The sequence below is a fragment of the Eurypyga helias genome, unplaced genomic scaffold (assembly GCF_000690775.1).
Source record: "Eurypyga helias isolate BGI_N326 unplaced genomic scaffold, ASM69077v1 scaffold24718, whole genome shotgun sequence".
Lineage (NCBI taxonomy): Eukaryota > Metazoa > Chordata > Aves > Eurypygiformes > Eurypygidae > Eurypyga > Eurypyga helias.
The window spans coordinates 4152-17935 of NW_010266592.1; the positions used below are offsets into that span (position 1 = coordinate 4152).

General features: G+C 46.6%; 1 protein-coding gene across 1 annotated transcript; it reads right to left on the reverse strand.

Annotated features, from left to right (window-relative positions):
• Window positions 1–663: 663 nt before the first annotated feature.
• Window positions 664–11209, reverse strand: MOGAT1 (monoacylglycerol O-acyltransferase 1; the record flags this gene model as incomplete). Its single annotated transcript, XM_010157170.1, has 5 exons — window positions 664–858; window positions 3909–4108; window positions 7549–7723; window positions 10383–10584; window positions 11009–11209. Coding segments are annotated over 5 exons (933 nt in total), but the record flags the coding sequence as incomplete, so codon positions are not given.
• Between the last annotated feature and the right edge of the window lie 2575 nt (window positions 11210–13784).

Below are 13784 nucleotides of genomic sequence, written 5' to 3' on the forward strand. Positions count from 1 at the left end.
TCCTATGCCTGCCATCTCCTCTGAGGCCGGAACTACCAAACGAGGCTGCTTCATCTTCCAAACCGACGATCCCAAGCACAGCTTGTCCAAAAAAAGCCACATCATTCAGAGCTTCCCCCCGCTCAGCATTTACGTGCACACAGAAAACTCAGCATGCGGCTCTGCTTCCCAACAGCGGGATTGCTCCGCTCCTTAACGTGGACAAACCCCTTTTGCCGATATCCTAGAGAGGGCAGAAAGCTGCTGTTTGTTCTTGAATTCACATGTAAATGGCTTATCATAACTGAAAACATACGCCTTCACTTCTACAGAAGAGCAGCAGCAGGTTTTGATCCTCAGAGAACAACCTCATCACAGTCGTCTTGGGATTTTACTTTTCCTGTTCGTGATGCCACACTGGGGCAATTTCCTCTGCTCAGTGGTTAGGTACCACGGTGGCAAGAACACCTGTGGGGAGTCCCTCACTAGCAGTTCTGGTACAGATGAACCTAAAGGACAACTCAAAACAGCACTGGCTTCAAGGCTCACACCCTAAGGATTTCCCCCCCCAAGATAAAAATCGATAAATCATCTAATAATCCCTTCTTAAAGTTATTCCTTACACAAGGATAATGACAGATTGCAAAATACAGATTGCAAGAAAGACATCTTTCAGCACACACGGGTTTTTTCCATGAGATTTGGAATTACAAGTTGTAATTTGCTACTCGAAGACAAGAGATTTATGCTCAGGGATCCCATAATTTCCTTTGTGTTCTTCAAACAATTTTCTTAGTTTCTGTAGGTACAACGCATGTAGCTCTTCAATCTCTTCGGTGGTGGGGTTCAAGTTCCGTTTCACAGGGATGGGGCTTCCCACTGTAAATCAAACACAATGGCAGCATTAGCTTCATGGACGAATGCTCTCACCCTCTAACAGCTCCAGCACAGCTCCCAGTGAGGCAGCAGAGTCGCAGCACAATTCTGCTGCCCTGAGGCCTGATCCTGCCTTTCACAAACCCGAGCCCTGGGTCTGGTTCCTTACCTTTGCTCAAGTTCAGATAAAACACATCTAAAAACCCATCGTTTGGGTTTGGCAGCAAAAGAGCAAGTGAGAAGGGGGCTAAGCTCTAACTCCAAGGAGCAGTTTACACTTCAAAACACAATCCCATGGGCTATGTGCAGTCTTGCCATTGGGGCAGTACACCACAGGGTAAAAAGAGCATTTAAAAAAATGTACCTTCTCGCTGTCTTCTGTTCTGATCCGCTTACCAAAGGAATCCAACGTGAGGGACACACCTAAGAGGACGGTGGTGCCCTCAGCCACGCAGCCACACCGCCACACCAACAGGACTGAAGGAAGTACAGGTACGCCCATTTATTCCAGGTGGGTACGGCTGCACCAGGCCAGAAACGATGGTGGCTACACCACAGCCTAGGGAGTGGCAGCACGTGAACCCCGAACCCTGCAAGGTGTCTCTGAGCCACCCGTTGCCCACACGCATCATCCCAACTGACGCGTTCTCCAGGCACTGCGCAAAGCCTGCTACCTGCTCTGTCCAGCCGGAGCCAGAGGAACCATGGGAGCTAATTCCACAAAAGTCCAGAGGGTCAGCCTCCTCCTCCACAAAAAGCTATGGCTAAAAAGCCTGCACTATGCCAAGAGAAGCCTCCCGTGATCTCAGTCCTCCTGGCGCTGTTCAGTCACTACAGATGGACAGCGGTTCTTGCACTGCGGGCACTCAGAGCTTAACAGACCTGGCCGAGATGCCAGAGGAACCCTGCAGAAAAGCAGAGAGGTAAAAGCACCCCCCCGGGAGCTTTTACAAAGGCACCTGCAAGTCCCTTTCAACAGATGTTGCCACGTCAAATTGGATGGTGTTGACTGAAGGGAAAGGAAGTCTCGCCAGAACCACAAAGGGGCTGATTCTGCACGTTCCTGCTGCAGCTTGGGCTGCCAACAACTCTTAGGCCTTGCACGGTGCTGAAATTCCGACTTTACGTGGCTGGGGTGGGAACCCAGCCCTGGATTGAGCAACACCTCGGGGGGTGAAATCAATAGGCATCCAATTCAGGATTTCCAGCAGCATGACTGGAAGCACCAAACCCAGTGCAGGCTTCTTGTGCAATTGGAAGCGGCACTCATCTCCCTCATTTTCTGTGCAGCTTTAAGCAACCTGCTTTATTTGGTATTTCAGAGTTGGTTTTATTTCCAAAAACCAGTAATAATTTCCAGGAACAACAAAAGCACTTCACTCGCCAAGCCCAAAACACTCCGATAGCGGGGAGCTTGATTTTACGGAACTGCATCCCCTCGCTTTAGGATCCACAGCGTCTGACCCAGGAGGAAACACGCCGATACCCAGCCACGTTGTCAACACCCGGCTAACCGGCTCGGGTGGGGCTCAAGGCGACGCTGCTGCACCTTTCATGAGCTGAGCCAACACTTTCAAAGCTGTGTTGAGCCATACGGAGCCCCTCCACCTAAAAAATGCAGGGAGGTGCTGATGGTTTTCAAACACCAGGAGACACCAAAGGTTAGGGATTGAATGAGATGATACAAGTAGTTCTGTTGCAAGACTCAGGTCTGGCTGATCTGTAGCACTTCCATGCTGTAGCCATGGACCAGCTCTGCCCTTGCAGTAAATATTACAGCGATGAAGATTTGCCACCAAGTACAAGACATTCTAAGTTTCAGAACAGTCTCGGTGTCATCAACCCAAGGAAAAATTACAGCAAATATGTTGTTCTCGTTCCAACGCTCTGAAAACTTTCTGGCTTTAAAAGAAGGGACATTTTTAGCCTGCCTGTGCAGAACGTGAGCTTTAAAAATTAAATACTTTCTATGACATGTAACTGTATGAACTGATAAAACACAGATTTGCATGGAATTTAACATAGAAAGAGCTACATTTTTGTCATAAACATTTTGATTTCTTCTGTACTAAAATCAAATCATCTCTGTAGTAAAGGGAGTGCCTTCTTGCATGTCCCTCATGGAACACCAGAAAGCCTCGACTCGTTTTTCTTTAGAAACAGGCTTCACTAGTTCACTCAGCTCAGAACCTCGCTAAAAATGATTTACCCAAAAGATACAGGCAGCCAGCAATTGCCTTTGCATGAAGCCCAGCACCCAAGTGTGGCTGTCAACAGCACTAGTTAAAGCCATCAGAAATCAAAAGACATCCAGTCCCACGCTCCAGTGAGAGCAGATAAGCGGGGATGAAAGCTTTTGGGGAAAAACACTCTTCCAAACTGCCTGTCGACACGGCATGCACGCTCCCAATAAACATGAATGGATCTTGCCATGGGGAAGGAACCACAAGGGAAGGAGCTCCCAGGGCAGCTGCAGTGCCATCTGAGCAGCAGCCTGCTGAAGGGCTGTGGCAGAGCTGCCGCTCACTTCCCTCCTACGCCTCTCCCTGCATCCATGAGCCCTGCGCCAGGACTGCACCAGCTCCCTCCAGGAGCCTTGTGCCGGAGCACCGCTGCGGAGGCTGCGCATCAGCTGAAACACCCAACCACTGCTTCTCTGCAGGGCTGGGAAATGAAGGTGCTGGGCATCTTCGAAAGTAACTGCAGCATCCAGAACCTGCGGCAACAGCCCCCGGGCTGTGGGAGCCCTCTGGTATGGACTGGACAGCCCGCAGGTGTCTCTGAGGACTGCTGAGGACAGAAGCCTGTGAGTAACTGGGAATGAAGATTTTGGCCTGGGACAGAAACAGCAAAGAGGAAATCTCCCCTTCTCCCCCTTGGGGAAGGGCAGGAATTAAAAAAAAAGGGAAGTATTTAATTTACCCCTCACATGCTTGTTTTAGATGCACAGTAACCAATTGTTTCTGCTAAAACAGATTTATAAATTCACAGAGATATTAGTACTTACACACTTAACATTTGGAAAAGCACTGGAAAAGACCCAGGGAACTTACCAACTGTATGAATAGGCTGCCTGTAGGGTATTAGGCCAAAACTGTACTGAAACACTCCTCTAGCATGAAATAGTGGTAAAGCAAAGCCCATTATCTTCTGCAGCTTCTCCTGTACGTTTCGAAGCCATGAACCTTTGGGGTTTGCCACTTGCTTGAATAGTTCATTTTCACCGAAGGAGAACACCGGGACCAGATGAGCCCTGTAAAACAAGGAACCCATGGAGAAGCCCACGTCAGCCTGCGCTTGCACGGCGGTTCACATCCGCAGCGTGGAAATGGTTTCACTGGCACAGAAAGCTTCGTCCGCTCTAAGACTTCATCGGCAACAGGCATTCAGTTCTTCCGATGTGCAGCTGCTTTTTGGCTGCCTTGGCCGTTTTGGGGTTAAAAACAATTTAAAAGGTGATTGGCGTACAACTAGCAACTAGCTTTTGGGCAGTATTTAGCTGGTGGGTACCCATCACACCTTGTTATGGCTGTTCCTAATCGTAAAAATTAATAATTGTATATACCATAATTATCTTACAATGATCCTCTCCACCACGGTTTCAGCAAGCCCACTCTTGTTCCACTGCACTTCCCCCCTGGCAAACAAAGAGGCCTGGCTTCTAACCTCATCGTGCTCCCAGCTGGGTGGCATCAAAACCGGAGCTTGGCTCTCCTCTGCCTTTTGACCGGAGCAATGCGTGCACTTGATTTCAGCACAGAAACCGTGATACAAACCAGACAGCCTTACAGACACGAGTGCGATGCCAAATTCCTCTGCCGTCCAGCTCCCAGTGAAACCCTGCTTCCTCCAGACTTCTTCGAAAACACTAGCCTTAATCCATGATTACCAGAGGTCAGCTCCTACCCACAGAAATTACACTAACTCTCTGTGGCTCCTGCACAGCCTAATGAATTCTCATTCAGTTCATGAATTGGCTTGGGAGGAAAGGCACCAACTGGCTCCTGGACAAACTCCTTAGGCAGATGGAATCAGCGCAGTTGTCTTCCAAGAGGCAAAACCACTGCTCCACTTAAAACCCTGACTGCAGTGTGCTTTGTGATTAACGCTTAGTTTCACTAGATAGTGCTTTACAGAGTTTAAAGAAAAAAGAGCACGGTAATCCTAAGCAGCCTCTGGAGGATACAGGGGTGTTTTATCTGCTTAAGTCTCAGCCTCTACATCTTCACTCCACTCAGCCCACACTGAGCCTGAGGACCCCCCAAGACTATCACTCCCACTCGCTATTCTGATGCGCGTCGGCTCCAAGGTTCTCTCTCAAACAGAGCACATGATCTTTAAGGTCCCTTCCAACCCAAACCATTCTATGATTCTATGTCGCCCTGCCACCTGGAAAGGCCGTATCGGAAAGCCTGGTACATACTGTGGCCGTGCCAATACCCCACTTCTCCTCCAGCGCTAGGACAAACAGGAACATCTCGTGGTGCAATAGCACCCTGAGACTGTGCGATTTGTTTTAATCTGGCAAAGGCTTTTGCAAGATGCTCTGTAGGAGGCTGAGGCAGAGAAATAAGTAACTTAACGATTGTGAAACTACAGATAAGTTAGCTGATTCATCATTTGTTTCATGCCTTTAGGATTTCTTCACTTTGTATCAGACATCTGTACTACCCTGGACCAAAATATTTGTTCCAGAGGTGCAGAGGCCTTCTGCTGATATATTCAGACCCCGGTTGACAGCTGGGGAACCACAGCTTCTCTGTGCTGGCAGTACGGGAGCCAGGGCCAGAGAGCACCTGTCTCCTCATCACCCCTGGTCCCCGCACAGCCCCTTCCTCTCTCGGTATTTGACGCTGCCGATCACAAGCACCAGCAACGCACACAGACACCGATGGCAGGCGGTTCTTCCCACCTGCATCCTGCAAGGCTCCCTCACCCTTCTATTTTTGCATGAGTTGGAGGCTTGTTTCAAATTCTGTTAATTATTTGAATGAAATGTCCAAACCAGAAGCAAGTACTGGCTGCAGAGTCTTTGGGCAAGAGCTCAGGACTGCCGGCAGTGCTACAAAAGTTCTGTTAGGGTCACGCTGTCCCACAGCCCCACCGTGTAGAAATGAAGTCGGGGTTCCTACGCTTCACCTCACAGCAGTTTTTCTTGCCGGTGCTTAGACCTAGAATGACTCATGGCCTGGTGGTTAAGGTGACCACAGAATCTTTTAGGTTGGAAAAGACCTTTAACCAGTTTTAATTACTTAGTAATGGAGACATCAGCATGTGCGAGGTGTCAGGTCCTTCGGGCAGAGAGAGGCGTTATCAGCCTAGTGCAGGTCTCTAGACAACCACGCTTCTTAAGAAAGAGGAGAACCATCATTTGAAACAAAGGACTCCATAAGAAAAGAGGTGGCCATTCCTGTGTTTTGTAAGTGTCCTGATATTGTTGGTGTGTGTTGGGAATGCTTTTGAAATCAAGGCCATGAGAGGCATCTCGTTTCTCAATCCATATCACTTTAGATGAGAGATAAACACCAACCTTTGTCATCTGACAGATCAGATGTTTATGGACATGCTCACCAAAAAAAAAAAAAAAAAATCACTGAAGTATTCCCCTAAACTTCATGGTTAAAAAATAAAAGATACTGATAGTGTTTAGAATCCCACTGGATTAATCAGCTGTTGAGCAGAAATTGAGTCAAGATTCATTTAGCACCTAAAGTCCTAATTTAAATACACAAGTGCTGTTTCTGGGAACAAATCAGACCAAACTGTTACTTTCTATCTGAGAACAGGTCCTTTATGAGACTCCTAGTGGTACATATAAGAAACCCTCTTGGAATTTTGACACATAATAGTTTCTAGAAAAAATGGATCTTAGCATACTGTGTGAAAACAGAGCGCTCTTCTCAGAAACCACCTTTTTTCCGGTTAACAGCTTAAAAAACTGTTACAGATTTCTCCAGGCTAATATTTTTTCTCATTGCTTCGTATGTCAATATATAACCCTGGGAGCTGTTCAGAAGGCTTAGCGGGAACAAGTCATTGGTTCCAATACTCCTAGTATACAAGACGTCCAGACCAGTCCAGAACACACACAATAGCTTATACTGTGGAAATCACTCAAAAGATATGAATATACCATCTCTGATTAGTTACACGCTGATGGCTGATAGTGAAAGTTAGTTTTTCTTGAGACTTTCACCAAAAATTCCCACAAACTTGCTTTTGCAAATAACAATCTACAAAATAAATTCTTTACAATAAAGAACCAATTTTCCTAGGACACGATTTTCTGTGATTTAATAAAAAAGGGCCTAGTTTTCTAATTTGTTTGTTTGCTTAAAATAAGAAAACCCTATCTTAATAGAACTTCAGCTTACAGCACACAAAGCAGCACTCAGCAATAAGGTTTACTGATATCGTTTCATCATTTTCACTCTTTGCGAGTGCAAAACACAAGTGAGACAACGCACCAAGATATGCTAATAACACCTACTGTTTACAAATTATGAAAGCCAAAGGGAGTTTTCGACACTCCCAGATGGGATCTGGGTGGACAGACTGGCTCCTATGCCAGACATTTGCACGTTCTTGGACAAGTAACCCTCAAATGCTAACGACAGGAGTTTACTGTCTGTAACACGAACTACCTTTAAGCCTCGATCGCCACCCAAGCAGCAGCCCAGCTGGGACACCTACCCATGCTTCAAGGCCATTTTAATAAAGCCCTTCCTCTTGAGGATGTTCAAAGTCAAACTCCCAGGATGCGCGTTCAGAGACTCCTCTGCTCCTCCGATCACAATGATGGACGCGTGGCCACCTCCTTCGTTATTCAGCACGTACGAGACGCTCTCCTTGGATGCGGAAACCATTCCTTCGGGAGCAAACATTTCAAGAGTGACCTCTGGATCTCACGTGCAAGCACAGCAGAATGTAGAAAACATTTCAAGATGTTGAAATCTTGAATGGCCACAGACGCTGCCAAGAGGCAGCAGCTATGGCCACACAGCAGGTGCACATGAATGCAGGCACAGAGGGTTTAACAATGGATGGAGGACTCGTGAACTCAGACACAGACCTACAGTGCCGAGCTGACCCCCTGCATTCTTTTCAAAGCTATGAAGCAGCAGATCCACCCAAGGCAATGGCACAATGGTGGCAGGAGCAGCAAAAGACTCACTTGTACCATTCCCAGTGGCTGCACCAGCTCATTCTCTCCTACCCTGGTCTGGCACTAGTCGACCTATTTAGACTAAAATAACATATGTGATGCTTTTCTGGTACTCTGCTGAGCTCGATACTTCGATCAGAGGCACCCTGCCATACGAGACTTCAGCATCAACTTAGACTTGTACTTCGAACCCCTCGCTTTCTGACAGCTACGCACCTAACCCCTCCGCAGTTCCTCTGTGCTGCTTACGTCAAAGGCTCGCCGTGGTACCATGCACCCAGAAGCCACATTTGATTACACTGTGTTGAATTAACAGCCCAAATAACAATCGAGAGATGAAGTCTAGTTTTCACTGCTGTTGCTCGTGATGGGGCTAGTACCAAAGCATGCTCTTTTGGATGCTACGCAGAGACTCCATCCCCTGTTACCTGCTTGCTTTTTTCCCCCATTAGGGACCCTACAACGTGGATTATGAATATCTCACAAGAATGGGCAGGCGATTGTGTTCTAGTTTCTATCTGGCCACCAATCATAGAATCATAGAATGGTTTGGGTGGGAAGGGACCTTAAAGCCCATCCAGTTCCAACCCCCCTGCCATGGTCAGGGACACCTTCCACTAGACCAGGTTGCTCCAAGCCTCATCCAGCCTGGCCTTGGACACTTCCAGGGATGGGGCATCCACAGCTTCTCTGGGCAACCTGTCCCAGTGCCTCCCCACCCTCTCCAAGAAGAACTTCTTCCTGATATCCAATCTAAACCTCCCCACTTGCAATTTAAACCCGTTACCCCTTGTGCTGTCACTACAGGCCCTTGTAAAAAGTCCTCTCCCACCCTTGGCCCTGCTCCCCGCTCGCTCACACAGCGGCTCGGCACTGCCTGGCAGGCCTCGGAGAGTGGGAGATGAACCACTGTCCTCAGAGCATGGCTCCCAGTACGTGGAAGGTTTTGCAAGTGTTTTATGATTTGGCTGATAACCGGCATTATACCAAAGGTCCCCTCTGGTTTATCAGCTGCATACCTGTGAAAAGTGAGCTACAATGCTGACTATCCTTTAGCAGGCGTTTTACTCCAGTTGTTTCTCCTCTAGCAGGTAAATATTTGTTCCTGTGGGTCAAGATGCCAAAATGGTGTAAAGCTGATTACCAGGCTAGGCAATGTTTAAAACTGTCATCTTCCACCATGGCAAATCATTTCCCTTTGCAAGCCTGAAAAAATCCCTTCAGAAATAACATTAGCATGGAAGGGCATTCTCTGGTATGTTAAAGTATACATGGATATGTATATATCCATGAAGATGCTCTGATGACTGGAGCCCCTCTGCTATGGGGACAGGCTGAGAGAGTTGGGCTTGTTCAGCCTGGAGAAGAGAAGGCTCCGGGGAGACCTTATAGCACCTTCCAGTGCCTGAAGGGGCTACAAGGAAGCTGGGGGGGACTTTTTACAAGGGCCTGTAGTGACAGGACAAGGGGTAACGGGTTTAAATTGAAAGTGGGGAGGTTTAGATTAGAGATCAGGAAGAAGTTCTTCCTGGAGAGGGTGGGGAGGCACTGGGACAGGTTGCCCAGAGAAGCTGTGGATGCCCCATCCCTGGATGTGTTCAAGGCCAAGCTGGATGAGGCTTGGAGCAACCTGGTCTAGTGGAAGGTGTCCCTGCCCATGGCAGGGGGGTTGGAACTAGATGATCTTTAAGGTCCCTTCCAACCCAAACCATTCTATGATTCTATATGCAATTCTGATACTAATTCTTGCTACATTCTTCTGTTCCCCAAGCTTATTGCTTGTTATTTTACCTGTTATTACTGCAGTACCAGCCATGAATATCACCCCTTGATGACAAGCGCTGCTCAGAAGAAAGAAAAAACGTTCCTTTGTTTGTCTTCAGAGTTTACACCTCCCTTAAAATGACACAAATTTGCAATATGGGACCCCAATCAGAAGCAGGTAATTAACTTCTCACTAGAAAGGTATTCGTAACGAGCAGGACTTTAAGCCTCTCAGGTAAGAGATTATCCTCCGCTTGTTGTACTAGTGCCTGCACTTATTTATCAATATAAATTCATATGCCCTCTTCCTAAATCACTGGTATGCAATACTGCTGCCTCACAGTTCCAGGGAAAAACAGCAATTTTTTTTCAGAAAGGAAAAAAAAAAGCTCAGTGATACAGTTTAACCAAGCCATTAATAAACCTTTCAGGTTGTTGTGCCTCCACAGTTTATGGTAACACAGAGGTTTAATTTAGCCCCAACGCTGATCCTTCTGAAGTGAAATTACTTACTGTTTACAGGCACAGGAATAGACCCTACACATGAAGCACAAGCTATAACGTGGAGCAACAGCTGAGACATTCTGCTTTTACCTACCAGCGCTCATTATGTATTCTCTGAAGAAGGGACAGCCGAACCAGATGGGCATGATATGAAGATATGGAGTAAGCCCAGGAAATAAATTTTTGAAACTTGGACCGGTGCAAAAGTTTCCAAAGGCTCCAGCTACCAGGACCCCATGAGGGTGAAAGCCAAGTAAGTAGTTGTGATTTGGATTCAGATCTGAAGTTTTTATAAGCTGAAATATAGAGACAGTGGAGGACATTATAATACTTACCGCAGATGGATTGCCAAAACGAGCACGGAGTTTGCATATTGACAGGACACAGAACCGATGACAACTCATTTCCTCCTGAGCACTTTAAACTACTGGCCCATTTTACAGCTGAACAAAGTTTAAGTAGATGTGTCCCAAGATACCGCATCTAGCATTTACTGTACTGAGGCACTGTCTTGTGACCCAACAGTCCAAGTAGAAAATCAGCCCTTGCCCCTTTTTGTCACTCTATCTCAGACTTCCCAAGTTTTAAGAAATTAAGTCCACTCTGGAGTAGGTATTAGAATTTTACCAAAGATGAGTCTTAGACATTTGTCCACACTTACGGCTATTCAAGCTGCCTCTGTTCCACTGTTTACAGTTCTGTGAGAAACCTTTTACTCACATGAATGGGAAAATATTCCCTAAAGTACTTCCAAACAGTCCAGCTCCTGACCCACTGGGACCGTCTGCCCCCTGTGCACGGCGTTTCCCAGTCGACGTAGAGCCACAGCAGGTACAGAACAGCGAGGAACCAGAAATTGCTCAGGATCAGGATCACGAAGAACCCACAGCAAAACTCTGCTACAAGAGACAAAAAGGCAAACCACAGAAAGCATTAATCACGTCTTTTAAGGCCTTCAATTCCCAGCCTTGATATTCTTATTACAGGTGCTACTCAAAATGCATACAAACTGGTTAGCTTGTTCCACGTTGGTGAATGTTGCTACACTGAGGGTGAACGCTAATGCTTGGTAGAGAGCAGCTGGTTTACCCAAGGCAGAATGAAAGGAGCCAGCAAGAGCTAACAAAGATGTACGGATCAGTAAGCGAGAAGGAAGGAGAGCTAGGGAAGGAAAGAGGGGACCGAGGGCCACAGCAACCTCTCTTTTCTAATGGGAGTGGTGTCAGGCAATCGTCCCCTTTCTGTTTTTTAATTTCTCTACCCACAGAATAGGGATGGTAGTTCTGCTCCCATTGAGAAGTGCCCCATGCCTGCCCACGGAGATGCACTAGACAAGACCAAAACATTAAGAGGCTCCTTTTCAGCCTCTACACACATCCCCGTAAGTGGAAACTCACCATTGCTATGGGAACACAACAGCAGTTTTAAGTCCCGATACCTTCAGACCCAGGTTAGTAGGAATGGTAGCATCCTACCACAATAACGATACGTAGGAAGTCTATTATACACAGTTCAAAAAGGCAGAAAACGTTGTTTGATTAACCAGAACGTGTTACCTTGAGGCTCAACCAAAATAACCAAAGTACATCAGGCAATATTTGGCTAACGCAGTGTTAAGTATTATCAGAACTGAAAACGTTGAAATAAGCAGATGGACCAACAGTAAAAACCACTCATCCTAGTTATGATCAGCTTCACTCCACAGAGAGACTACTTGGGCATTGAAAAGTCACAGCCGGCTTCAAGCTGCTGAAATTCAGAGCTTAACCTGGCCTATGGGCACTCTTGTGTTTCCTCCAACCCTGAATACTTATTTTTTCTGAACTTCAGCCAGCTTGTCCTTGTGCGCAGTCTGACCGTGCCGTCAGAGTGGAAGTGACTATATTGTCACGGGGTTACCGAGCGCTACTGTAGAACCCAGAAACAGACAGAGCAAGCAAAGATGCTGGCTAGATTCAGCGGGAAAAAGGGATGCACATTCCAATTTCTGTCAGGGAATGAGAAGAAAAATAAGGCACTGCATTCGCTCCAAGGAAGGGAGAAGGGAACAACCACAAGCAAAACCAGACATGGGATCAAATCCACTGTTTTGAAGGATACTCCATCCTTCAGTACCATCAGTACAGAAGCTCGCTGCTTCACGCTTAAACAGGCAACCCTGGTCTTGTGCAGAGAAGCACCTCGGTGAGAGCTCTAGAAAAACACCACAGCTGACTGAAGCCCACAGACCTCCAAAGTCCACCTGGAAACCTCCCAAAAGCTGCAACAAGTTCTAGGGAAGGTGGCTAATGCAGGACGAGTAACACAGGTGAAAGGTGACGACTGCACAGCTCCCGAGGGAGAACTCCCTGGGACTCAGCAACACTTCGAAACACAGCACAGACATACTTTTGAGGAAAAGACATTATCTGTTCTTTGAAGAAGAGATCCTGAAACTATAGAAATTTCTAGAAATGCTCATCTGGACAGGAAGCCAAGGTTCACAGTCCAAGTTTGAATGAGAAGGGTTTTTTAATTGCCATAAATCAATTCATTTCAAGTTGTTATGCAAAAGTCAGTAAATATTTGTATTTCTTGCCCTTTCTTTCTGAGGACTTTTGGCTCAGTTCAGGATCACTTGGTTTTTTACTGTCAAGTTTCCCAGCCAAACAGCTGAAAGGTGCTTTGGATCAAAGCATCCTTGCTGTGAGAGCTAACGAAACCAGCAGTGGCTAAGTGCCAGACAGCACTATTTGATACCTTGCAGACAAATCTACCTGAGATCAACAACCTCACTGCTTCGCTCCAGCTAGAACACGTGCCTGCGCGCACCTAAGGTCTGGGGAGATACGTACGCAGTCAGCACTTCCTAAGGGGAGCTCAGCATCGTGTAGGACTAAAGCTGATTTACTGCTGCATTTGCAACGAGATGCACAAAGCTAATGCCTTTTACCATACCTCCTAATTATTTCAGTGTATTAACAGCCTGCTAGATGAGTTCAACACTGATGACTCAGAACTAACGAACCTATAAACACAAAACCAGTGTTTTCTCCTTCAGAGAAGGCATTGAGTAAATACATGGCAAGCACTTAACCAAAATTTATAAACAAATTCCAGGCAAAAGGTGAATAACCTTGAATTGGGCACTTGACTACATCACTGCCTCCTTGGAGGTAGTTCCAGTGTACACTGTAAGCACAATTTTTTGCTTAAAATTGATTTAAAGCTTTGAAAATGCCTCTGTGGTGTATTGGAAGAGCAGGGAAAAAGGGAAGCAATATGGATTCAAAGACAATCACTGCCATGGGACTCTGAACATCGGTTTGCCAGCCAGCATAAGTGAGACTTTACATCCCCTTTCCTCCACTTCCCCACCAACATGTGGATACTCATCGGCTGCAGGAAATGGATGGAAAATTCCATATTGGTATCTAGCAGCACTGGCAGCCATCCTGCCCAATGATGTTTGAACACCTGATACCTGACCCATTAAATAGGCTCTAAGTTTGCAGCT